The sequence below is a fragment of the Pyrgilauda ruficollis genome, unplaced genomic scaffold (genome assembly GCF_017590135.1).
Source record: "Pyrgilauda ruficollis isolate IOZ18807 unplaced genomic scaffold, ASM1759013v1 scaffold73, whole genome shotgun sequence".
In the NCBI taxonomy this organism is placed as follows: domain Eukaryota; kingdom Metazoa; phylum Chordata; class Aves; order Passeriformes; family Passeridae; genus Pyrgilauda; species Pyrgilauda ruficollis.
In genome coordinates, this window is record NW_024529155.1 from 1,004,048 (window position 1) to 1,030,732 (window position 26,685).

A 26,685-nucleotide genomic window follows, 5' to 3' on the forward strand; every position below is an offset into this window, starting at 1 on the left:
ATTTCTTAAAATTTTGTCCGTACAAGTTTCAAATACAAATAAATGTAGAACAAATCCAAGACAGTTACAACTATTGCTGACTTTTAGTTTTTAGCTCTTTTTTCACTTTGCTCTCTGGTATCAGATGTAGTAATTAATATGCCTTAAGAGGTGCGAGGAATGTTAAGGAAGGTGAAAATTATTTACTATCTTAACCAGAATGATATTAAAGTTTTACTGAACATTTTTCAGTTTTCAGGTAGAAACAGAAAATTCCAAAGTGAGAAAAGAAACCCCCACATTGTTTTAAAATACATTGTTTTAAAATACATAATAACATCAAAGGTTACTTTCCATAAAGATAAAAGTAAGCCCCACTCTTTAATGTACCTTGCTCTCAGAGTTCCAAATCATAGATCTGTCTGTTCAATAGAGACTGTGCTAAACTTACTGTCAGATTAACACAGTGGACACAACGGAAGGCAGCAGAGGCCCTGGGCAGATGTTTAACATCAGACACAGTACTTGCTATTGCAAGGCGACAGACCAGCCATCCATTGTGTGACCCAGAAGGGAATCTAGTTCCATAGGCTTGAAAACCAAGAGTAAAGGTCACCTTTGCTCCTGCTGCGTTTTCCAAACATGTTCAATCTTCTGGTTACTGGTTTTGAGTGAGGCTTTTGTGTACATTTCTAATCTTTTCCTCTTAGCTAAGAGAGCCTTGTTAATGTCAGCTGAAAGCCAAAGAATATTCAGAAATTAGGCATGCTGGATATGCATTAAAAAGGCTGATGAGTTACACTTTGACGTGTGTTCTAGCAACAAGAAGCTGCTGTGATCTGGACTGATGTGGTGATGTCCCTCAGCCTGCTGGTGGCACTGGTGTGAACGCAGCTTCCTTATGCCTGTCACACGCTCTAACCAACACCTGTTTCAGAGTCATATGCAAATTTCTTGAATTTCAGAAATAAATTAAGGTTAGTATGTGGTTACTATTCCTGTGCACATACTGAATGAATGAATAACTATTTTTATACTTCAGAGAGACAGTACTTTTTCAGTATTAATATAAGTTACTGTGTTTGTTTCAGTTCAATTTACATTTGGAGATTTATCAAGTCACAGCTTAAGATTAATACAGTAATTTATTTCCTTTCTCACTGTAGATTTCAGGAAACATCTGTCAAACTTCTCTAATCTGCTGAGGCATCTGTCTCTGCTAATGCCAAACCCACTATTTTGTGCAGACAGCATCCTCTCTCTGATCCATTCATTCTCCCTCCTTCCATCCTCCCTTCCTTTCCTTTTTTGAGTCTTAAATTACAGACAATCATAACTTTTTAGCATTGAAATCCTGCTTTAATCTGAATTGCCAGATCTCTAATAACATTCTAATATATAATGCAAAATATATAATTTTGTGACAGCCGAAAGTCCTAATTTGTGGATTAAGGAGTTACTCAAGCTTCTCTTTCACCTTAAATTTGACATGCAAGTAATGACTCTGTACAGGTTTCTTTTATTACATACAATGAAAGTATTATTGAGTGTGTAATGCTGGCATTAAGATGGTTTCCCTTCCTTCCACGGCTTTTTGATGTTTGCTTACTCTGTGAAGGGTATTGTTCATTCTTTACAAATGTTAAAACTATTTTTGCTCTATCCTGTCACTATCTAGAATTCAGCTGGTAATTTAACGAGGTAAAGCCACCTGAGGATCTGATAATGACTGTAATAAATCCTGCGGAGTGACACACACAAATTGCTCATCACTGGATGACAGGCATTACTGACCCTCGTTATCTGGCTGTTCTAGAAACTCATATTCCTTCTGACTGCTGAAATTCTCTGACCTGCTGATTCCCTGTTCTCTAGATTTCTGGAAGTGCTAAGTACAGACTGCTCTCTCATTCTGTATCACAACTAAACTCTACTTCCAAAATTGCTTGTCTAGAATTGGAACTGTTCTCTTTTGCTACTTACATGGACATTTACATTTCCCTTATTTCTCACTCAAGTCTTGCCATCTCCAGTATCCTCTATGCCAGTGTAACAAAAAATTGAGTGAGAACAACAGCAAACTGCTATTGTCCCTTTTCTCTACAATATATTTACTACCTCTTAAACTTCATCTTAAAATTGATTATCCAAAGCACTCATGCATCTTTCCCTTTTCTTTTGCAATTATCTACACTTACAAGCTGTGACTCATTTATATGCAGATATTCCCTCCTCTTCTTTCCCTTTGCTCTCCTTAGATATAACTTTTCTTTTTTCCTGAAAACTGGCTTTATTCAGAAATGCTGAAAAGTGCTACAGAGACTAGTCATTTTACATAATCTCGGAAGTTATTTTAATGGTGAGTTATTACTGCCAACTCTGCAACTATTTTTATTAGAATGTAAATGTACTTACCTCCAAATCTCTCCAACATATTCTGTACTTCACCCCTACAAAACAGTGTTTCAGATTTTTATTTGCCCATTTTCTGACTTCAGACCTGTTGAATATGCTTAGAACTAATTTTATACACATGCCTATTACTTCTAAGCAGTAACAGAACTGCCACTGCCATAAGATAATTTTATTCCTTTTCTTCTCCTGTGAGAGGTTTCTTTTTCAGATTAATTTGCCTTTTTTATTTTTAATAAAATGCTAGAATCTTAGCTAGTCCCCAGTAAAGAAGCACTGTTATATAAAGAGGCATTTAACGTGCCTTGAATAAGGGGAGTCAGTAAGTAAAACTGATTATTCCCTATGACAAAGAAAACAAAATGGGTATTTGGAACAGCAAATGAAAATAAGTCCTTCTCAGTTAGCATAACTGGCACAGTAAAAAATCCCATGGCAAATAATTTCAGGGCTGTTTTTACAGCATCTTTAAGATGGTAACACCAGTGTGTAATGCAGTGTTACAGTACAGTAAAAAGATACAATACAGTATCTTCAACCTAACAGTTATAATCTGCTTGAACACTCTTTTAGCATGTACTTTTTTATTCCATTTACACTGTCCATGAATATTACATTTGATTAATATTTATTCACTGCCCATGAATACTAAATTAAGATTTATCTGTAAAATAATTTCTTTTTCATGCAATATGTGGATCGTTTAAAGTATTAGTAATATCTTCAAGGAACTAAAATGAGAAGAAAAAAATTAATAGGATTTAATGACATTATCAACAATTTAGGATAAAACAAGTAATATTTTAAAATAAACAAATTTTAAGAACACACAAATATGTTAATTTTTTTCTGCATGTTCAAAAGAAACTACAAAGAAATGGAAGAGTTACTGTTTTAAAATGTTTTGTTTTAAATTATTTTTTTACCTACAACTACTGTATTATCTGTCACTTGATTTTTTTAATCAAATACTAAAAAACCCCAAACCAAACCCAAACAAGGCACAAATAAGCATAGTGAATAACTGAAATTGGTCTCTATTTAAGACCTGCTTATTTTGGAAAAAGCCCCCAAACATCTAACCTTACCCCACATCATCTGGAACCACATGAGTAGTCACCAGAGGTCTTTTCTTTCCATGCTTGTCCATTACTGGTATGTCACCTTAAGAAGGAGTATAGAAATATTTACAAAAATACATTTTGTGTTGGTGGTTTGAGTTATTACAAGTGTAATTACTTTTCTGTAATGCCATTTCCCTGGCCATGTCTCATGGTCAGTTCCCATCAGTAACACAGGCAGCTCCTAACTCTGAGTCTGGAGCTGAAGGATGGTGGTGAATGGCTCTGCAAGGCCAGACTGGAGCTGGCACCGCTTTGAGTTCTCTACCCTGGTCCCAAACAGTTTTACTTTCTCTGTCCACTACTACACCATTACTCACAGCTCACAATACAGCAATCATCAGAAAGCTAAAAATAACATAAAAATTTATAAAAGTCCAATCTGAATTCACTGTAAAAAAGTATTGTAATTCTGCACCTTTAAAAAGAAAAATCACAAATATTTATATTATTTTGAAAACTACCAATCAAAATGACACAGTAGGAGCCTGGTGGTCTTTGGCATTACAAACCACGCTGTGCTCAGTCCCTGGCTGACTCAGAAGTTCTTCCCTTCTTTTCATAGTCACAAATGTGATAAGATTCACATTTTACAAATGTCCTAAAAATTTCTTATAAGCACCTTCTCTAATATCTTCCTCTGATCCACTCAGTTCTTTTCTTTCCTCCTCAAAGTCAAAAGTAGGTATGGTCTGATCTTCCTGTGCTGGTTTACCAGCTTTTCCTCCATGCTTTCTTCCTGATGGTGCCATGGTGAGATCTTTTCCTACTGAAACAGTATATTGTATTTGTGACATAACTTCCTTCACAATAAATTGAAAATAAATACGTTTTCATGCTTACCTGCACCTATTATGGGTATCTCTTTAACAGTCTGCACCTGTAAATATATGCAAGCAGTCAAAGTGGCTTAGTTTTGAGGTATTCCACAGCATTACCCATCAGTAATACTTTAAAAACATGTTAAAAAATGCCAGGACTACTAGGAACATACTTGATTCTGCTGAAAAAAAAAAAAAAAAAAAAGATAAAGTACCCATTTTCTTAAGATGTCTGCCAGCTTAGCTTCCATTAAGGTTTTTTACACATTTTGTCATATCCAGTACTGCATTCCCCAAAAGCTATGCCAATATTCTACTGTCCAGAACAGAAATGATAAACCATAGAGAACAATGTAATCCTACAAGCCATCCCACATGTAAAGTCAAATATACATATGCTTATACCATTTTTTAAAGTCCTGAACAACTTCCAGATTCCAATTTAGCTTTCTTTATAGCTATTACACCTCTGCATTCTATAATGTAAGTAATGCTATTTCTACACTGGCAAACATTTTACACATAGACTACCCTCTTAAAAAAAAAAATTATTCATTTATTTACTTTCGTAAACCTCTCGTTCTAGACACAATCCAACACTGCCAGAAATATCAGTAGGTTTTCCACAAGCCAGGGCAGGGACAGACCTAAAAATTAAGTTCACACATGGAAACTGAGAACTCCATTAACAATCTTTTGAATTTCAAGGACTGTGAGGTCCCCCCAACATTATCAACTCTCTCACACACCTCAGTTTCCTATTTGTGTTTTTGTTGGATTTTTTATTTTTAGTTATTTGTCAATCGCTGTGAAAATGTTTTTTTAATTGCAAATTCCATGGATCTGTACAAACATGGCCACACTATGCTAAGGAAAGAGTACATTTTAATACCGAGCTTTTACCGACATCGATGCTTCTCTACGTAGCATGTAGAATTTTAGATTTTACAAGTGTCTTGAAAAACAAGTGTGTTTATTGACTGGAAAATCAAAAGCCTTTGCATTAGAATTATCCTCAAATGAGAGAAAATTGTCAAGACTTACTCTGCTTCTCAACTGCTGACTGTTGAGTACATGATGTAAAGGAGGAGAGTGCTGGTCCATAATGTCTAGCTGTGCCTGTCCTTGTGCTGTCAAGGCACTTTAACTTTGAACTGCAAGCATCTGTTTTATCTGACATACTGACACTTTTCTTTGTATTAAAAATCAGTTTACAAAGTAGAACTTCTCAGTCCCCCTCAGCCAGGTGTAAAACAATCCTGCCACCTCACAAGCCCAAGCAGCCCCCACCCATCCCGTGTAGGTACCTGTTTTAGCCGATCTGAGTGTCTTCAATCCACAGATGAGTATTTTAACAGTGCTTTTTAGAGAAACTCACCTCTTTTTTTTTTTTTTTTTTCCACCCCGCCCCAAAAAGACATTAAACAAACCGGTGCTTGTGTGAATTTCGAGTGCGGGGCTTTTCACCGCGGGGACCCACCTTAGAGCAGCAAGGGAGACTCGGGCCCTCAGCTGCAGCCTGAGGGGACGCACAGGCGGCAGGAACAGCGCTGCTCGCACCTCCCGTCGCAGCGGAGGGAACCCCAAAGCCCCGGGGCCCCTGGCAGCCCTCACGCCGCCGCCACCTCAGCGCCTCCCGCCGCCGGGAAAGGGCGGGAACGGGAACGGCAGCGGCAGGGCCGCGGCGCCGCCGCCCTCAGGAGCGGGGCCGGGCACGGCCTGCTGATCCTCACGCTGCTCGACAGCTTCATCCCGCTTTCAGAACGGAGCCGTGCTTCAAATTACTCTCGAATCATTAAAGCTGCAAGGTTTTTATCGGAAAAAAATAAGAAGTTTTGACGTAAAGATTCATACAGATTCCTGGCTAATTTACCAAGATGTGTGCGCTTTGGTTGACTTTGAAACAGAAACGGCAGACAAAACTTTCATCGCGTTTTAGTTAATTTCAAAGCAAGCCAAGTATCTTACAATACATATGCACATACATTTTGTACATCATCCGATTACAAAAATTAATGCTTTTTGAATACTGCTAATACAATTAAGTGAAGATACACCACCAAAAATTTCTGCTTGAAAAGATTCAGTACCCTTTCCCACATAAAACCACACTACTCCAGTATCTCGGCAAAATACAGGGCCAAACCCTGTGAAATTTAAAAACACCACAGCTTTGTATGTCAGTACAAATATTGTTTTATGAAGTGAAACACTGCTCCCCATACATTTCTACTTTGAAACAATTTGTTACCCATTCATATAGAGGCACTTTTGCTTTTTGATTTACAATGCTTGTAAAATATTTTACCTTGATCATTTTCCTTTGATTACAACCTCTCTTTGTAATCAAGCCAAGAAATAACACCATTTCTTTGTGTATTCTTTGGACCATAATACACCAGATATAAAACATCTTTCAAACAAACCATTAGATGTTGTTAGTGTGTCATTTTTTAGTAGCATACCTTTCTTTCAAATCCCAATTATACACTACAAATAGGGAGATGAATTGTCACTGTGCTTTAAAGAATGTCAACAACTATAAATGTATTCTAAATTTAAATGACAAGTTACATAATTCTCAATTTTCCCCAGAAGGCTAAAAAAAGCAGCAGTGACAGAGATTTGCAAAATGCTTTGGAATGCAAGATCAAGGATTTCTTAAGCTGATCCCAAACGACTTTTCCTTCCAACATTTTATCTAGTTGGCAACATCCACTGCAATAAATGCAGTTACATTTATTTAGGTAACCCTTTTTATAAAAAAGGATAACATGGCCATGAACTAAGAGTTGTAAAGTAAGATCTGTTGAAAACTGCCTATGTACAGGTGTCCTGCAATTATTTGTTGTTATTTTGCATTGTCACAGCTCCAGCAGCTTTTATACCATGAAGAGTACTGCAGAGATTCGAATGTAGGTGCATGATTTTTTTTCTTCATATCAACGTAGTCAAACAGCAAACCAGAAAAGACACTTATGAAAGAAACATTTAAAATGCTTAATCACAGCTTGAGGTAGACTGATCTCCAAAATAAAGCTCTTCTACACTTTGATTCGTTCATGACCAACTTCTTTTTGGATCCTTCTCCTTGGAAAAATCTTTCGTTTAAGTGCAATTAGCTGAGGAGAGAAAAAAATACAATATGTATTTTATGCTGGGCTAAAGGTCCACAGCTGGTCAGCTTTTCATCCTAGACACTATCAAATCTGCACCACCCATGGTAAATACTCAGTACTGTACTTTTTTTTCTGATGATACCAGAAAGGCATTTTTTACTCCAATTCATCTATTAGATGTGCACATTTCCACTAGACTTCTCAATAATCAGAATACAAGCAGAAAGTGAAAAAATACACCATGCCTTTATTCTGATTATTTTAAAGGTAATTTCTGTACTGAAATTATCACCAGGCTACATTCTATTTTTAAAAGATCAGCACAAAGCTGGCATCTTACAATGGTATTTAGATTCCTAACTGTACCACTGACTTATCACCTTCCAAAACCAAGTTACTAACGGAGTTTTCTAATATATAAAAAAGGCTGAAAATCAAGGGAAAGAGTCATGCAAAAGTTACAGGTGGGAAAAAAATAATAATCAAAAGCCAACCTTTCAAGAATTACACCCTCTTCATCAGACCACGGAAAGTGTTACTTAAGGCCCCAACCTGCAAAGAATTACCCATATGATTTGTTCCATTGACTCCCTCTGAGTTTAGCAGGACTAATCATGTTCAAGAAAGCCATTTTAAGCTTGCAGAAGTCAAGGAGTTTTTTTCCCTTTAGTCAGATTCAAAACCCTTTGAATTCAGTAGGAGTCTTTGCAATCAATTACTTAGGGAAGAGATTCTGATAAGGCCTTTAAGTAACTTAAGATCCCCTTCTGGACTAATTTTTCTTCCTCTTAATTTACATTACCTCTGTACACCTCTACCAATATCTGTGTTAACTGACCAAGAATTTTTAAAACAATTACTGGATTTGAGTATCCAAATTTAGCACACTGGTGATAGACTTTACTGTCACAAGGCACCTCAGAAGGTGCCACTCTCCTTCTCCCCATATGACTCTCTTTTCAAGGAATCTCAACATGGTGACTTAAAAATTAAAGCAACCTATTCATGAGTCATGTACCATTGTTACTTCTTTTATGAAGGGAAAATCCTATCTACTCTTCAAAACCTATTTAAAAATTCATCCAATGTTATCCTGAAGATTCCACAATCTTTTAAGTGTTATACATATTTGATAAGAAGACATTAACTTTACCTGTTCAGCAAAAAATGAGATGACTGTAAATAGAATAAGTGTTATTAGAACACAGTGGGTCCAGAATTTGAGCTTGTCTCTATATGCCCTCCTGAACAAAGAAAGAAGGAAACACAAAAACAGCTTCATATATCATAAATGCAAATATTTAAAGAGTTTCCACAATACATGCAAAGAAAGTTTTTTCCAGTTTTTAAAGGTTTACTAAAAAGAGGATGTAGGCTCTCTCTTCACAAAGAGCCACATAGAGAGGACAAGGGGCAACAACTACAAGCTGGACTAGGAGAGGTTTTATCTTGATATAAGGAAATCTTCTTTACAGTCAAGACAATCATTTCTGCAGCAGTTTCCCCAGAGACAGGGTAGAGTCTGCACCACTGGAAGCTTCCAAGATATGACTGCTCGGGGTTCTAGATCATGGGGTCTTTCAGGTTAGAAAAGACCTCAAAGATGGAGTCCAACTGTTAAGATAACACTGCCAAGTCCAGGCCTAAACTACATCCCCAAGTGCCACATCTACGTGTGGCAACTGTGGATTTGCAGTCACACTTCATCCTTTTTGACCAAACTGCAATTCCCTCACGTGCACCAGTTATATACCTGCAGCCAAGACACTTGAGAGCTGGCAGGAGACAGTCTCATCAAAAGTACCTTTTCCCATGAAATGTTGGACCAGACGATCTTTCGAGGTCCCTGCCAACCTAGGCTGTCCTGTGATTCTGAAAACACTTTGATTTCCACCAGCATTTTAATCTGCCTTAACACACCCTGGTAGAATCATCTTTGGCTATAAACAAGACAAAATAAAGTATCTTTTTGAAACTACAAAAAGATTTGATGGAGGGTCTCTAAAGGGAGCCAACACTGTGTTTCCTCCTCCAGCACGAATTTCTAAAGGGCCCCTGCTCCCTCCGCCATTAATACAGCTGGTCTTGTAGCACTACAGTCACGCCTGCAATCCTTCTGATTCCTTCTGGAGTTCCTCCAATGCTTTCTATTTTCTTTTTAACAGCTATTTCTCACGATTTGCTGATCAGCAACAGGTTTACTTATATTAGTCTTGTGTAATTTTTGTCACTGCATCTGTCAATGTTTTGCTTGTCTTCTCAAGTCAACTACTCCCATTTCTTCAGTTGTTATTTATGAAATGGCAACCGATAAACACACACAAAAATTTCACATATTATACAAAAATGATACACACATATTTCGTTTCTGATTTTTATCCAGATGGTTATTGCTATGTGACAGATTGAAAAAAAATCACTTAGTCAGAAATGCAATAGTGGTTTGGGTTTTTTTTTTAAGTTTAAAGAAAGCTAGAATTCCTGTTTTATTAAAAAAAAAAAACAAAACAAAAAAAAACCAAAAAAAAAAAAACCAAAAAACAAAGGAACAAACCAACAGCTTTTGTTTGCAGTAGGTTAGGAACAATTGATAAAATATTGATGACTATTTAAGCACTGGAAAAACCCAAATCCTGCAGACCTCATATTTTATTCCATACAAATCTCACCACACTATTTTCACTGTTAACTCTTTCATGACCATACTGGGGGAAAACCAGTTTGTTAGTAGCATCTTAGGTAATTATATATTACTGCACTACAGTAACTTGAAAAGAACTTATGGAACATACCATTCTTGGAGTTCATGCATGTGAAGGAAACGATTCCGATATTCTCTTGGCAGTTCAAATTGGGAAGGGATGGGAAACATCGACTCATAAAAATCTCTAAGCACTGCTTTTACTGTTTGTGCATCCTTATGACTGTGATCAATATTGTCATTTAGGCAAACAAATTTTCTAGGAAACAAGATGACATTGTTAGAATATTTCTTTGATAGTATGGGAAAGGTATTACCAAACCAATAACACAAACATAATCCTTTAAAACAAAATTGAAACCATATCATTTTAAAAACAAACAGACATATTTTTTATTGTTGCACTATTTAAAATTAATTTTATTTTAATTCTAAGAGCAGGAGGACTGACAGCAAGTCAAAACCTCAGCAGAACCCAGTGACAGGCCACATTTCTAGTTAGGTAATGCTGCCATCTAATGGGCACTAGAGTGTGCACCATCCCAGAGCCATTGAACACAGCATTACCATCTGGGTAAGGATTTTTATACTTTTGAATTATCTTGAGTAAAGTCTATTAAATAACAAAGTGAGCTTCATTGTACGAGGGAAACATACTAAATTATTAATATTTTAGTGTGAATGCTGAATTCTTTAGAGAAAATCAACATAACTATATTAGATTGTGTAAGAGAGGGCAAAGCTTGGTCCCTAAGCTTTGGTTTACTGAGAACATTATATAAATTGGTCTGCCAAATCATAGACCCAAAGCTAGACTTGTATGACCAACCAAAATACAAAAAACCAATAATTTGGATAGAATTTACATGGAAATCACTGTGACCAAATAAGCACGCTCCCAATAATGTCTCCTGCAGACAGCTATTTCTCATGTAAAAAACATAGAACTAAATTACTGCAAATAATTGAAACTAAAGCAGCAGCTAGTGTGCTAGACTGCTATGTACTCTTGGCCACTCTGACCTGGTGCTTGACAACAAAAATTCCCCTTCCCACATTGGGCCTAGGCTACATGCTTTATTTATATTGTGAGATACAAGACCCTACATTTTCCCCAGAGGCAGAAATCATATCTGATGCCATATGCCTTGTCACTGCTAACCTTTGTAAGTAAGTAGTTCTGCTCAGCTGTATTCTCTATAGTATGGTGGGCTCCCCCAAAGAGCAAAGCTCAGACTTCTACAGGAATCTGGAAATAAGCAGAGCTCTGGAGCTTGTCTATCAGCCCACACAGGGAATTAGCACTGAATGGCAAGGTACTGCATCTGGCGTAATTGGTAACCTTGCTCTAGACAATTACGTGCAGGGCATAACCAGGCATTCAAATTGCCACATCTGAGAAGATAAAATATGGCTCTCCAAAAGCGAGCAGGCTGTATCCCCTGTATCAAGTAATACTATGCAAAGCAGCTGGTTATGGCAATCATGGCTACGCTCTAAGCATTTTGGGAGTTAACTCTGGACTATCCCTGACCTCGTCCCTTGGACTGGCAGCTCATTAGCCCTGGGAATGCAGTAGCTGTATTCCTAGAGTGTACATTCCTGTTTAGCTTCATGGAAAAAGAGATACAGACTGAGAGATTGCTACACACAGAAAAGTACAGGATTGATGAGGATATTAGCCCATTTCTAATGGAAGGACTGTTTAAATTCACCCAAAAGGAATCAAACATGACATTTTTTTGGATATTCCAGAATTAACGCCTAGACAATTAATGCTGACTTTACCTTAAGGGTGTAAACCAAACATTCCTGGGAGATCAGTAAGTGAATGACACTTTTAGTCCATTCCAAGACAAGCAAAAAAACCTGCTTTTAGAGACTGGTTATAACTACTGATTTGTATGCAAGTAAAACACGGCAAAGAGAAGGAAACGGCATGCCTACATAACTGTGCCAGCTCTCCTTTGTTAACAAGTGCAGTACTGCACTGTTCTTTGCAGGAACAGGGCCCAGGTAATCGACTCCTTCTCACTTTGTGAACACTGAAGGTGAGAAACTTACATTACTCAGGCCTCTCTGAGCCTAGCAAGATTTGAAATCACCCCTACCTTTAAAAAAAACCAACTTGTAGCCAGCAGACTAAGGAATAGAGAAGGAAAAGGAAGCAGCAGGATGAGCTAGAGCACTGCCTACTTTTCTTTTAAAATGGATCATTGTGGCTACTGGAATGCAGGAGTTATGTAGCCAGAAGGCACTCTTTGAAAGAGCAGCAATAGATACAAACCACCTTCAGCTGTAAAATGCCTCAAGGCTACCATTTCCCTTTCTCAACAAAGAACCCAGCAAAAATGTTGAGAGGAAAGCAGAAATCTACTCTTTATCCACAAATACAAATTATGCTATAGCTTTACAGGCAGCTGAGATTACCTAACAGCTTTCTGTGACCAAAAGAGGAGGCTTCACTTTCCCTGGCCCAGGGTGCCTGGTTCTACTTTCCTCCTTGCTCTGCCTTTTGACACTTGTCAGACCTCTTCTTGCAGCCAAACTCATTAAACTGGCAGAAAACTCTGGTTTTCTGAAGACAGAAGCAAAATTCTTTCCATGTAGTAAAAAAGCTTGAAAGCACAATGAATATGCAAAACTGATTTAGTAACAAAAATCTACACCTAATTCCTAGTATAAAATACCTGCATAAAGCAGGTAAAAAAGTTCTTCCTTTAAAATATTCCCTGCAATATAAACTGTATGCCCTCTAGAATGGCAAAAATGAAAGCTTCAAAAATAGCTGAAGTTTTTAAGTTTTCAAAATTTTAGGTAAATAAAAACGTAACAAATTATTGAGATAGCCCCTGGCATAAGAGAGAGACTAGTCAGCTTCAGTCAAACAAAAAAAATCAGAAGTTCTTTTGGTTCAAATTTGACTTACCTTTAACACACAGTTTAGAAATACAATAAATTATCTTCCAAATACAAAAAAAAAGTTTAAAGAGTCAAATCAGAAAATTAAAATCATCTCACAACTTCACACAAATCACAAAACAGGATACCTGGGATTTTTTCGTATGTCATCCAGCTGACCAACTACGTGAGAAACATTTGTGCGAATCATTTTGAAGGCAATTTCCTCTTCTCCCATGATTTCAAACCTTATTGTCGAAATAATATTTATACATTAATAAAACAGCCTAAAGTCTGGTTCAATAAATATCAGTCTTGTATTTAACATTATTGAGCAAGATTTCTAACCTGACTGGTCAACCTTCATTAAAATTTGCCATTTGCTTTCTATCAATACATTTAAATTTTTCAGCTAATGCTCTTGCACAGAACCACTTCTCTGTAGATTTATTAGATAGGTGGTTACCTATCAATCATAGATCTGAATTCTAAGACAAAGCATATAATTTGACTCCAGGTAAACAGTCTTACTAGTGGTAGATACCACACTTATATTTTTCACTTCACTTATCTTAATATAAGAAAGTATCCTGAAGGCTTCTTCAAGTCTCACCTGAGACCTCCTCCACTTACAAAGCTCATGCCACTGTCACTCCTCCATCTCACAGGAAACATACAAGGTAGCTAAAACTAAAATGCTTTTTTCTGTTCTTTTCTTTTTTTTTAAGCTTCAGTAGAAGGAAGGATGAATTAGATTTACAACTTCTAGGTACAGAAAGGCTGTTTCCTTCTTGATATGCCACTTGAACTGTATTCACTCTCTAGCCATCCAAACATACTCTGGCTTACTGTTGTACAACAAAAATGAGGAAATGGCCCAAGATGACACAAGTAACATGGAAGTATTTAGTCCACTAAGCAAACTATGAAAAAACCCACATCACTCTGCATGATGAAACATACATAAGTTAACAACAGTATGTTTCTTTAGTTCCACTGTTAAAATAAGTTGAGCTAAAACTTGTTAGCACACACAAGCAATCTTGGGTTATGTGTGTATGTATCCCTTTTCCTATGGCTTTACAACACTAAGCGTCTCTTACACGACTGCCACAACATACCTGTATTTGTTTTTGTCCTTGTAAGCCTTACGAATCCTGTCAGTCACAGGTTTGCAATTAGTCACTAGGTTTTTGGTTACTGGAGGCTGGAAGAAAACACTGTTTAGATTATGGGTTACTGAAGATTACAGAGTGTTATAAAGGTGTACTTTGTAAGAAAACTTGTATTACAGCTAGAGTGGCTTGCATACTTGACTCTCCTGGAATCAAAAGCAATAGCTTTTTTTATCAACTGTGGAGGGAAAAAACAAAAAAATACTGGTGCATAACATCGCAATTTCCTATTTTACAAATTATTTTTGGCAAAAACATTGCAACTTCATTCTTAGTAAAATACTCAAAAATTCTAACTAACTTGACAGCTGTCTGATATTTCTCTGACAAAGGCCACCAGTAAAACTGCCCAGGCAATCTCTTTACAACAGAGATTTTTGGATTTCAGTGTTTTTTGAATACATGGGTTATAATTCAGATAAAGACTTATTGGGAAGTTCTAGTCAGAGAGGTATTGGGCTTACTGTCTTTTTGGTTCACAACAGTAAATTTTCTTAACAAGGATGACACTCTTTTTAAATCCCCATTATAACAACATCCTAAATCTCAGCTTTTCTTTGCTTTTAAAGAAAATTTATGGTAGTAAGTAAGGAAGCAGCCTATAAAATTTTCATTTTGTAACACTTACTTAATGTACATACAACGTAGTAATTTCTGTAAATAATTTCCTTCTAGAACTCAAACCAGCATTTAAAGTAAAGTAAATATATACTCAGGAAAGAAAATAAGCATCTTTTAAGATCAATGTTTCTTACCAGATTTGGATCATAATATGCTTCCTGAGTTGGAGGAATAACATGAATCTGAGTGATGTTGGCAGGGAGAGCCTTAGAGCAATTTATTAGCATTTGTTCTAGACCCGTCAAATCCTAACAGAAAGAAAGGGGGAAAAAAAACATTTAAAATCCTACTGATTTTCTCACTGACATAGTTCTAAAAACGTAGGGTGCACAAATGCATTTAATGTTAACTACATAAGTTCCCATGCTACTGTCCACAGAAGAAGACCTAATATTCAGCAGACCCCATTTCAGTAACTGCTAAGTCAGTGGGACTCTCTATGAAGTAAAGCAAATGCTCAGTACAGAGTTTCATTGAGACCAGATAAGGTATGACTTCATGTCATTTTCATTTAAAATTAACAGCACACCTTTACTAATAATTTCAGGACAGTACAGAGTTCCCAAATCAACACTGGCACATTAAATCCCAAATCAAGCAAACAAACAGAAGCGTTAACTGCAAGGACAGGAAGACTTTCTGATTAAGGTACAGGCCAGGAATGCACTAAAGCAGGGCTGTGTTCTGACTATGCCAACGATTTTGAGCCCTGCATGACAAACAAACTGTTTCATTGGTTTATGTAACTGCCTCTCTGTAAAGAAAAACCAGCACACTTTCTTCTCTACATGTATATTTCAGAATGCAAGTCCTACAAAAACCATGTCTCTGTTTATGAGGTTGCTAAAAGAACAGAAGCATGAGTCTTTTTACATTATCCATACTATTTACTAGTACGACTTCCTTGCTATCCTTATTCTCAGTTCTTTCTTTAGGCCGCAAGTTCCTCAGGGCAAGAACTATCCTTTACTATGTGCAAAAACTAGAGTAAGCACACATCAGGATCCAACTATTGGCAGTGAATTTTTTTTTTTTTTTACAAACTCACACTCTTTTCTTGAACTCAGACAGCAGTGAGCCATTTTTCTGAAGCTGCCAAAACTCAATTTAATCACAGACTCCACAGAAGAAACAACCAAACAATGATAATTAGAACACAATGCTGTATTTTCCAGGTAATATTTTAAAATTGCCAAATGTTACTGATGCTACAAGCAAGGACAAAATTCGACTTGTTTTATTTTAACCATTTTGGACTTTAAAACTGAAGTTGTTCTAAAAGTTAATCAGCAAGGAAAGAGTACCTGCAAACTTAATGGCAGTTCATGGATCCTGGTGGCCAGTGTGCGAATCTCTCGGTCAGACAAGATGCCTGACTGGTCTGTATCAACCTCATCAAAGATCTGAGAAATGTTCAGTGGCTGAACTGCACTCATAAGATAGTAGAAATACGAAAAAGCAAACTGCATGTCTTCAGAGTGACGCACTTTGTGAAATGATGTCTTGTCAAACTCCTCAGGAAACCTAGATAAGAATGAAAACTCATTTAGTACCCTAATTTCTTGAAGAAAACATTCCTTACCTAAAAATAAATTATTATCCAGAATTTTGATAGTGCCTCAAAAATCTTATTGTATCCCAACTATCATGCTGTAATAAATTTCTTATTTCCTTTTCCAAAATATAATTTTTATGGGTAGCCATTAACACACTGAAAATGACTACAGCAAAGCAACAGAAAGGTAGAATTTCCCACAGTTTTACATTATTCCAAGCAAAACCACACTTACATATCCTGGAGCTCTTGCATAACTGTACGGTCAATCATGTGAGGCATATGAGCAGGGACTTTACGAGATGTAAATCCAAACTTGCTGTTTAACAGCTTATTTACGTATCGAAGAGAATCAGCAAATGTATCTTTCAGCTGCCTTCTGAAATGTTTACCTTCAGTAAAGTATGACATTTGTTTGAGTAATGACTCTTCTTCCTAAAGAGCAGGACAGGCATAAATCTAGGTTACATTACTGAAAACGTCAGAAAACACTAGACATGCAGGAAAAATGGTATTTTAGCCAGCTGCCAACTCTTTCCATATCTGAAACTGGGAAGAGAACTTTTTAATATTTTTCTTCATATTTGTTAGACCTTTCTTTAAAAAGAAATAAAAGAAACTTTTCCTTAAAGCTTCCATACTTTGAGGTAAACTACTCTATAAAAGGCTTCCTTAATATTTGTGCTCTGACACCTCACACACACTTAGGGCCCTATTTATCATCAGATTTATTTGCAATACTGCCTTTTTTGCAGATTATTCATCCATATTTGATAAACTGAAATCCTATGAATATAAAGAGTCTTCATGCAGAATTCAATCTCAGATGAATAGAAAGAGTCTTTTTAAAACATAGCCCTTTTCCATGTGAAATAGGGCGATGCAGCTGCTACCAACTGAAGCACTGTATCTTCTAGATCTTTTCACAACTACCAAAATCCTTTGGATGGAAGCAGAGGAAATTTCCTATACATTTTCTTGACACAATATAGATAAGTAGTTTCTTTGCAGACTGTCAATTTAACTTTTAGAATTATTTATCATCATACCTATTTTCTGCATTTTTAAAACATAAACTGAATCCATAATTGCATAAATCCATAAATTTAACCTTTCTTTATAGTGCTATGTGTCTGAACAATAGCCCTGTGGCAACATACAGCAAACAAAAAATTAATTTGACCAAGAAAAGGTAGTAGAAAGAGAACAAAAATAGTTATTTGGCTTTTACCACCTAGTTAAGAGAGGCACAGATCATAAACAAGTCACATTTTATGTGAAAAGTATCTTTCAAAAAAAAAAAAAATCCCAGCATTTGGCTCAAAGGCAAAGCACATTTCAAATTTATAAATCATATTAACAATACCCCAATAAATGCAGAAAGATGCAACTATTCCAATAAGGAATGACATTAAGATACTCACATCAAGAAGGTCTTTGAAATACTTCTTTTTCTCCCATGGCAAAAAGCCTTGGTAACTTCCAGCATAAAACTGTAATTTTCTTCCCACAAGTCTCTCCTTCATATTTGCATCCACCTGCTCATGCTCTTTTATTCCTTCCATCCCCGCCTGTGTGTCTTCTCCAGTAACAAAATTCCCAGGATGTTTTGATTTCTGTGTTTCCCTTAATATGAGTGCATTCAATACTTTTTCTCGAGTTTCATTTTTCTTCCCCATGCTCTGGGAGGGAAGTGTGGCTTTAGGCTGTACTTTATGTTTATTTGTGCTCATTGTCACAACAGTCCCCTTTGCTCCCATAAGCCTCGAAGGAACTTCTTCCTTTGCTTTTACTCTTTTTATTTTGCCATCATTTACATCTTTATTAGGCTTTTCCCAGCTGCTCTGGGTCTTCTGATCTTCTGAATGATTATGCATGCCCTTTTTTTCCAGGCCTACAATACTCTTTGCTGTGCTTAAAAAGTGGAAAGGTCTCAGGAGAGCAGCCTTGGATAGGTTATATCCTTTCTGAGTTATATCACCATTTAGCAGTTTTAAGTCCAGTTTCTGCAGTGCTAGTTGGACATCTTCAGGAAGAAGAGACACATTTACTGATGGGATTATCAACTCTTCAGATACACTCTCTTTTGTGCCATTTCTACGTCTCCTGACTCTTGGAAAGCGTTTTTCTTCTGGAATATCCTCAAATATCATTTCAGCTTCTGGTACTGAAGTTACACTTTTAAAATCAGAGTCAGATTTTTGCATGGAAGTTGTGTTTTGTTTTGGTTCCTCCCTAGTATCAACTTCAACAGCTATTTGCATTTTAAACTCTTCATCATTTTTATTTAGGAATGTAAGGTTAAAATAGATCACAGTTGTGTTCATGCCACTATGCATGATTAGGTGGATAGTTTTCCATTTGTTAGCAACTGAAGCATGTCGGATAATTGGATTATCACTGTATGAACCATCAATTCCTTTCTTGGCTATTTCACTGAAGCTGAAGTAGGGCAGACATTCCCCTTTGGGAATAACATAGTAGGTCTGATTAAGCTGAAGCATCACCTTGTACATCTCTTCAAAGTGATCTGGAAAAGAAAAAAAAAACAAAACCCAAACAAAACAAATTTCTGTCAATTTTCAGCATAACATTTATCTTCCACTCTTTTTTTTAACAGTAATATGCCCAGCTACAGTCACAATATTAACAGGGAAACAGCTTTGTGAAAGAACACTTACTCTAGTTTCCAGCTTCTTGCTCACTTATCTTCAGTAATGGATGAATAGAATATACTCAGATATATAATTCTACCAGGCATTCCTTCCCATGCTAATTCTAAAAGCCAGTGTAATTCATCACTCTTTCAACCTCTACCTGAAGCGCCTAAAGCATTTTATTATCACGTCACTTAAAATTCTGTATCAGTCATAAGCAAATTGCCCCTTTTACATTTTTGCCACATTTTAGGACAGTAATGTTACAACAGCTAGAGTTCACTGCTACAGTGCTGCATCTTGATTTGAAATTTTCAAAATCAGATAGGCTGAAAGGAACTTCTCCCTCCTACAGCAGAACACAGATTATCTGTCACCTCCTAGATGAACAAAACCTCACTGCTAGCAATACAATCACCAGAAACACATTTGTCTCAGCTGAAATGCAGGAGAGCCTCTGCTCTTCCAAACAGGAAAAATCTTCTCCTGTGTATACCAGACAACACTTTACATCACTTTATTCACTCCTTGCTAATCTTTCATATCCAAATGAACTTCAGACAAGTTGACTTGTGACTTAAAGCAGCCTTTGGCAAGAGCCCAGAGCCAGACTTGAACTCACACTGTCAGCATCAGAGAGGTTCTTGAAACTTCTTAACTGCTACAGGCATCATCAACTCAACTGTCCTTAGTCAGGTAAAGATGCTCGTACAGGACATCTCAGCCCAGTCTGAGAGTAACGATGAACCAGGAAAGGTCAGGCAATTCAAGAGAATCCCCACAGGAAGTTCATCAGCAATGCTTTCTACATACCCTGGCCACAGTCACCAGCATCAAATCCACATGAGAGGACATTGCAGGCCTGGTCACAGAATTTGTCTGCTAGCCAGGAATTAGCACAGCCTTGGTTGCAGTATGAAACACCACTTATTCCTGCTCCAAACTGCCATGGTGGGCCATTGCCAATACCTCCAACTGCACCTCCACCAGCAACATAGCGATTACCCCCACTGTTACCTAGAGAAAAGAGAAAAAAACAAACCCACCAGAACTAAGAATTTCAAATAACTGAAGAAAGGCACATTAAGGCTACCATGTTAAAGCTAGACTGAAGACTAAACAATCATCAATGAAATTAAAAAGGAGCAAGTCCTAACTGGACTTCTGAGAGTCTGTGAATCCTATAGATTTTACACTCACTGTAGAAGCTTAGGAATCAAGTGAAAAGGTTATCCAAAGTGTCAACATATTTTGTCTTAACTTCAAAAATGCAGGCAGAAAACTGATTTACTACTCCTTGTGCTTACAGTCTTGACTTTGCAGTCTCCTAGAAAGGCAGCACTTCCTCAATCCAGAAGTACCACTTTGTTTTATTACACTGCAGTCCTGAAAACTTGATCTAGGAACTAATAGTGCAGCTTCATAATTCATTATATGGATTATGAGTCCAAGTATATAATACTGTATATTAATATATAATAATTTAAATTTCAAAACCCCTTCATTCAGCTAGTCAAACTTGATACCTAAAGAAAGATTATCCTATGCCCTATTATTTCCTGTAATTTTCCATAAAAATTTGTAGTTTGCAAGAAATAATGTTTTAATGTGTAAGTCAACTTTTTTTATTAATAAAGGAGGCAAATTCTGCAGTTATATGAAAAAGACAAATTACAGAATTATTCCTGTAAGGAAAAACAAACAGATCACTTTCCCTAAATTCAACATTGCTGTCTTACCAATGCAATCACCTCCATCCCAATCACATGCTGAGTTATTACAGGCTTTATCACAGTAACCATCTTTAATCCATGAGCCAGGACATCCCTCTGCACAGTTTGGCACAGGCCAAGTCAAGTACACCTGAAACAACATTAACATTAGACAAGGACTGGCAAATAGAAGTCAACTGAGCTTGTTTCTTTGAATATGGAGACTTTCAATAATGTCTCCCTGTGTGCAGTGCCTTAAGATTTCACAGAGCTTTGCAAATAGAATTTAAACCCCATTTTCTGTGAAGTAAATGTTATCCCTTTCAAAGAGAAGGAAGAACACCCAAGGCCATACAACAAAGCAGCAACAGGCAGAAATGGAAAGCAGGACTTCCCAAATCCGCTTCTGCAAACCATATTCCAATTAAAATTAATATCTTCTCTTTTGTCAGATATGAAGGGTGAGCTGAAACTCTAAAATAGCTCTGCAGTTCACTCATTCTCCTGACTCAAAACGTTTCTTCATTACTAACCAGTCATGAGATAAGCAGCACATGTTGAACATAATCCCTGAAGCATCTCATCCTCTATGACTTAAATAATCCTAAGAACTGGCAGGATAAAAAAAAGCGTGTATGTGTGTGTTCTTTCAACTGAGGAGGCATTAAAAACCCCACACATTTTCCTTTAGACTTTATTGCTTCAAGATTTTAGCAGCACATTTTCCTACAGTAACACTTGCTGATCGGGTTATCACAAACAACACTGCACCTAAGCTGACTTCATCATCATAACTGGGATGGGTGACTAAAGAACAGTACAAATGCTGTAACAACATGGTTTTGCAGCTATATGCCTCTATCCTTAGAGATATAAAACAACTAAAAGCCTCCTAATATCCCCAGGTACTGAAACAGTTATTTTAATGTAGCTTAAACTAATTTTGCCCAACACTTCTGTATTTGTGTGCAAGTGTGCACATCTGCCTGCATAAAATGTTTAATTCATTGGTCTCTGGTGCCTTGTGCACACACTCCTTTAATGGAAAGAATAATACATAAAACCTCAATTTTTTCCTCCATGTCACTCTTGTAGATGAAGCTAATGGATGAAAACCTTGCTGGCAGCCAGAGTGTTTATGCATAACTATTGCTAATGTTCCCTCAGCCTGCTTTCCTTGCTTAAACCCCAGTTGTTGATAATGGGTTTGTTGAAAGACTAAATTACTTTACACTCATAAACCTGGAACAATATATATTATTTTAGCAAACAATTATATATTGTGTATATATATATATATGATTATATACAAACTGGGCAAAGATATTATGGGTGTATAAACAGAGGCAATTAATGGTAAAGTTTGATATTAGGAATGGATCAAATGTCATCTGACCTCAGTGTTCCCACAGAAAAGACAATTCTTGCTTGTTTTGAGTATTTCCCAAAAAGAAAAAAAAAAAAATTTGCAAGGAAGGAAGACTGGCAACTGCCAAACACCACATTAGTCTTACCAGTGCTCTGATAGGAAGTAAGAGAATTAGAGAATAACACAGAAACTGAAGTGAATCCTGACAGAGGAACCACTTTAACCACCCTAATGTAGGAGTGAACATGAAAAGGTAATCCTACAAACGCAGCATACATATGAATAGAGAGAAGAGCCTTCCACACCCTGAGCCTTAGCCAACAGTTCTCTAGTTAAGAACAATGAACCTTTAGAAATAAAAGGGGGAGTTAGTGCTCACCCTTTCAAAGTAGCATTCCTTTGACTTTTATCAACAGAGTAGAAAAATTCTACTTCTGCTAAAATATCTTGCAATAATGGCTTACCTTTTGACCTTTAGAGTGACTGTAAAAATCATCGGGCCAAACATCCTTCCCAAACATAACATCATCATTGAGATAAATGAACTTCTGAGAAAGACCACTGATACGATGAATATGACTTTCAATAGCTGGTGAACTGAAGGTAGGCAAGTGACTCACATTCTGAAATATTTCCTAAAACAAGAAAATCCCCAACAACCAAAAACTGTTTCAGTCAGGCACACAAATACTTGATACTTATCTAGTAAAAAAAAATAGCAAGTATGAGGATAGATACAAAAGAAAAAAGATATTAAAGCAAAGAAAAAAATACTTTAATATCTCTTTTTCTCACACAAAAACATTTTCAGTTCTTCTGCCTAACTAAGGAACTGCACCTGATTGCTCACAAAGTCACAAACTTTCACACATTCCTCTTCCAGTGAGCACTGGACCAGGCTCAGAGTACACATTTATAATTCTCATAATTTCAGGCTGCACAAAATTTCTAGCAAACTGAACCTGTCACAGCATTCAAAAAGTCAGGACTGCTCCATCTTTTGCAAGTAACTTCACCAGCAGACCAAGTTGAATAAATATCTCTTTAGCACTTTTCTTGTGCGGAATTTCTATGGCACGTCCAGATACCAAAATTAATCCTCAATTTGTAATATACTACTAGAGAATTTGGTTTCACTTAGTCAGGAAGCTCGATGGATTCCTCTTCTCTTTTTAAATAACACTTTGAAAATGCATAGCTACTTTTTTTGTAGCCATCTTCCTAGTTCCAGTAATTGTAATCCATCCTGTCTCAACACAAGCTTATTAGGTTATTACTGGTTCTGAGAGACTGTTTATAGATTCTGATTACATTTTCTTCTCCTCAGGTTTTTATAAATAGACTCTGTAAGGAAATTAGACATGGGTATGTGCTAGCTGAAGCCTCAATATTTGAAAAAGCGTACTAAATGCAGGGTTGATACGTATTCAGCTAACTGTTCAGCCCAAATATAAGGACATACATGATAAAACCCTGGGTGAGAGAGGGAAGAGGCTGTCACTTCTTCCAAATAAACACAGCCTTTTGCTGCAAGAGGATAAATGCACTTCAAATCAAACAGGATATCTTTGCTGGCCCTTTCACAGTGGTAGTTTTGTTGAATTTTACCTGATGTGTCACTATAGTTATGCGAGGGTTGTCCAGGTTAAGCCAGGAAGGAATCTGCCCGTTGGTGATGATGAAAATGTGCCGTACCCAAGGGGCGTGTCTCTCTATTGATCGCAAAGAGTAGCGCAGCTCTTCATTGTCCTCAAAGCGGCTGGCAGAAACATCCTCATCCTGTTTGGACTACAAAAAGAAAAAACCTTTTCTTAGATTTTAAACAGAACACTAAAGTTCTGATCCAGCTAGGTAAGGACAGTGTGCTTCAGCATATGGGTGCATAAGCACTTCAGGACTTAGAAATTCAGAAATAAAAAGTACGTTGATAATAACTATTATTCTTATAAAGAATCATATTCTTCTAAATTATCACGGTGAACAATACAGTGTTCTGACATCACTGGCTGACCAGCTGGTGCCATTAGGATGTCTGCTGACCACGCTGAAAGAAGTTCTTGAAGAATGAAACAGAAAAAACACCCCCTCCTGCATTTCAAACCAGTAACATCACCTTTCAGAAATCCAGTTTCAACTACGTTGCATCATGGGCTGTATATAAATGCCACCTAATATAGATATACTGGAAGTGTCATGATGTAGCTGCTCTTCAATTATCCCCTGCTCTATTATTTTAAAGAATTTAAGCAGGAGAAAATTAATAGAACTTAGCCTAATATTCATTATCAAGTAGCTAAATGTTTCCATATATTTTTATTAAATAGAAAACAGTTCCGTTAAAAACTTATTAGTTAAGTAACAAAATTAGGTTTAGGACACTGGAACATGTTTCTTTTCACTTTTATGAGAACTTAATGACCTCTCTTAAAACCAACAAGTAAGGCTGCCTAAAAGGAACTTTTCTAAAGCCCAAATGAAACAGAAAACTCAGAAAATAGTTGAATGTTTAATAATTACCATTTTCACTGCAGATTCTACACACGTAGAAAACATACATACGTTTTCTAATATGTACAATAATGCAGCTTTCACATTCACAAAAGAGTAATAACTGAAAACATTTTAGCAGCACCAGCAGCTATTGGCTAGGTACCCAATCACAAAATTAACCCTGATTTCAACATGGGGAAATATAAAGTTTCAGCTCAGGGTTGGTATTCACCAGGAAGAACTCCCCAAAAGCCCAGGTCACAGGACACAAAGACAGACTCCAAGCTTTTCAGGAGTGGGCACACTAACCATGCCACTTCATATTTACTGTTAAAAATTAAATTCCAGCAGGAGGAAAAACCTAAAGATTACAGAATATCTTCTCTTGAAACAGACACCTGTTATTTAATTTCCTGTTCTTAAACCAAACATTCTTCATTGTATCAAAAGCATTTAAAGTAAACCTCCTTTCCTTACAGATATCTGTATTTCAGGATTTCAACATTTTTGAAAGAGAATTAGCATTAGCATTTGCTCAGCACAAATGATGATGCAAAGCAAAAAATGTTTAAGAAATAGATTGGGAATGAAGCGATCATGTTTGTTTAAAAAACTCTCTATGTCCCCACACAAGAAGCCTGCTTATCTGCCAGTCAGGATCAGTTAAGCCTTTGAGGATTTTACAACACACAGTTTTATAAGAATATGTGCAGAGGGCAACATATTTCACTTAGCAGAGAACATGAAAATTTCAATTAAGTATCACACTGTTTGATCCTTCTTTCCCATTGATTTGAGAACTGGACAGTGTTCCTGTGATGTCTTCTTACAAGCTAATAAATATTTTATTCTTAATACTTCCAAGCTTCTGGAAAAAACCCCATGTTCCTTGTCACTGACAAGTTAGCCTCTACTTCCAGTTTTGAAATGTTGCAGCATTTACCTGCTGTAAGAGAATTTACCCACCTGACTGACAGAGCTGAGGTCCCATAGCAAATAAGCAGGATTAAGCGTCAATTCTTTTCCATCTATAGTCATGTTCTTCTTTGCTTGCTTGCTCAGTTCGTGGAAACCCTTGGGGTTATTCAGTTGCAAGAGAGCCACACTGGCTTCTGAATAGAGCTGCAACTATACAAGCAAAGAAAACAACTCCAGCAGCACTCTTCCATCTTTTCGTTGTGTTATTTTTACTAGAGTTACTTAGAAGAATGACTGGTAAGCACTGTTTTTAAAGAGCTACAATTTCATAAAAACACAAAAAGAAGTAGTAAAATGGGAGCTAAAAACATTTCAAGACACAAAACTGCTTAGTTTTCACTTTGCAAAGTAAATGTCTCTTTACACAATGATCCAGCAACAGTAAACCTTTTCATGTTTTAAATATTCCAGAAGTAAATGAAGAGTAAGTCCCCATCCATTCTCTGTCACTCCAATAACAAAATTCATGTTTTATCAACACTTTCTTATGTGACAGAAAGAATTGTCCTTTTTCTCCCCCCCATCTTAAACAAGGAATGATCTTCCCAGAAAATTAGGGCATTGTCAGAAGTGTGAAACATTCAGAATGGTTTACAGTTAGTTCAACCTACAGCTCCGAAATCTGAGACACAAAGGGCTCCAGAGCTAATCCATGTGGGTCTCCAAGTCCTTAGTGCTGGTTGCCAATTTGCTGCTAAGGTCATTTCTCAGTTGTGGACTGTTTGATCTGTTGGCTGTTTTCATCTCCTGCCACCAGTAAGTCTGTATATCAGATCTCATAATGCACAGGATCAGGGGCTTGCACTACACACCCTAACAGCGAGTTTAGTTTACAGATCACAGGGACACAAAGCAGCTCCCTAGGAATATGGCATAACCCAATAAATGCTGTGTTTACCATACAAAGAAAGATGAGCACCCAATCAAGCTAAAAGCAGGACTGCACTTTGATTTTCCAAGTGCATGCATTCAACAGTCTAATTAAGAATAAACACAGTTAATCATTAATATTTATTTGATGCTATGCTTAACTTTTGTTCCTTAAGGCAATATAAGACAGCCACATCTACCAAA

At 36.8% G+C, this 26,685-nt stretch overlaps 2 protein-coding genes across 10 annotated transcripts in view; both read right to left on the reverse strand.

The window, feature by feature from the left end:
• SYCP3 (synaptonemal complex protein 3) overlaps positions 1-6,110 on the reverse strand; it is a 9,070-nt gene extending 2,960 nt beyond the window's left edge. For 2 of the 7 annotated variants that reach the window (XM_041486017.1, XM_041486012.1), the window contains exons 1-4: positions 4,135-4,349; positions 3,480-3,555; positions 2,395-2,429; positions 596-713 (exon numbers count right to left, since the gene is read on the reverse strand). In XM_041486017.1, the coding sequence (XP_041341951.1) occupies positions 596-713; positions 2,395-2,429; positions 3,480-3,555; positions 4,135-4,309 (404 nt within the window). In that variant the 5' untranslated portion in view covers positions 4,310-4,349. The other 5 variants (XM_041486015.1, XM_041486014.1, XM_041486013.1 and 2 more) reach the window with 5 other exon arrangements.
• Positions 6,111-6,252: 142 nt separating this feature from the next.
• Positions 6,253-26,685, reverse strand: part of GNPTAB (N-acetylglucosamine-1-phosphate transferase subunits alpha and beta) — a 39,634-nt gene continuing 19,201 nt past the window's right edge. For 2 of the 3 annotated variants that reach the window (XM_041486006.1, XM_041486009.1), the window contains 14 exons: positions 25,600-25,761; positions 23,752-23,931; positions 22,608-22,778; positions 20,802-20,925; positions 19,876-20,079; positions 17,830-18,935; positions 16,641-16,840; positions 16,155-16,374; positions 14,985-15,098; positions 14,176-14,261; positions 13,204-13,302; positions 10,245-10,412; positions 8,606-8,696; positions 6,253-7,455 (listed from right to left, as the gene is read on the reverse strand). In XM_041486006.1, coding sequence (XP_041341940.1) covers positions 7,378-7,455; positions 8,606-8,696; positions 10,245-10,412; positions 13,204-13,302; positions 14,176-14,261; positions 14,985-15,098; positions 16,155-16,374; positions 16,641-16,840; positions 17,830-18,935; positions 19,876-20,079; positions 20,802-20,925; positions 22,608-22,778; positions 23,752-23,931; positions 25,600-25,761 — 3,003 coding nt within the window. In that variant the 3' untranslated portion in view covers positions 6,253-7,377. Of the gene's footprint in view, positions 7,456-7,946; positions 8,005-8,605; positions 8,697-10,244; positions 10,413-13,203; positions 13,303-14,175; positions 14,262-14,984; positions 15,099-16,154; positions 16,375-16,640; positions 16,841-17,829; positions 18,936-19,875; positions 20,080-20,801; positions 20,926-22,607; positions 22,779-23,751; positions 23,932-25,599; positions 25,762-26,685 lie in introns of all 3 variants that reach the window. The other variant, XM_041486007.1, reaches the window with a different exon arrangement.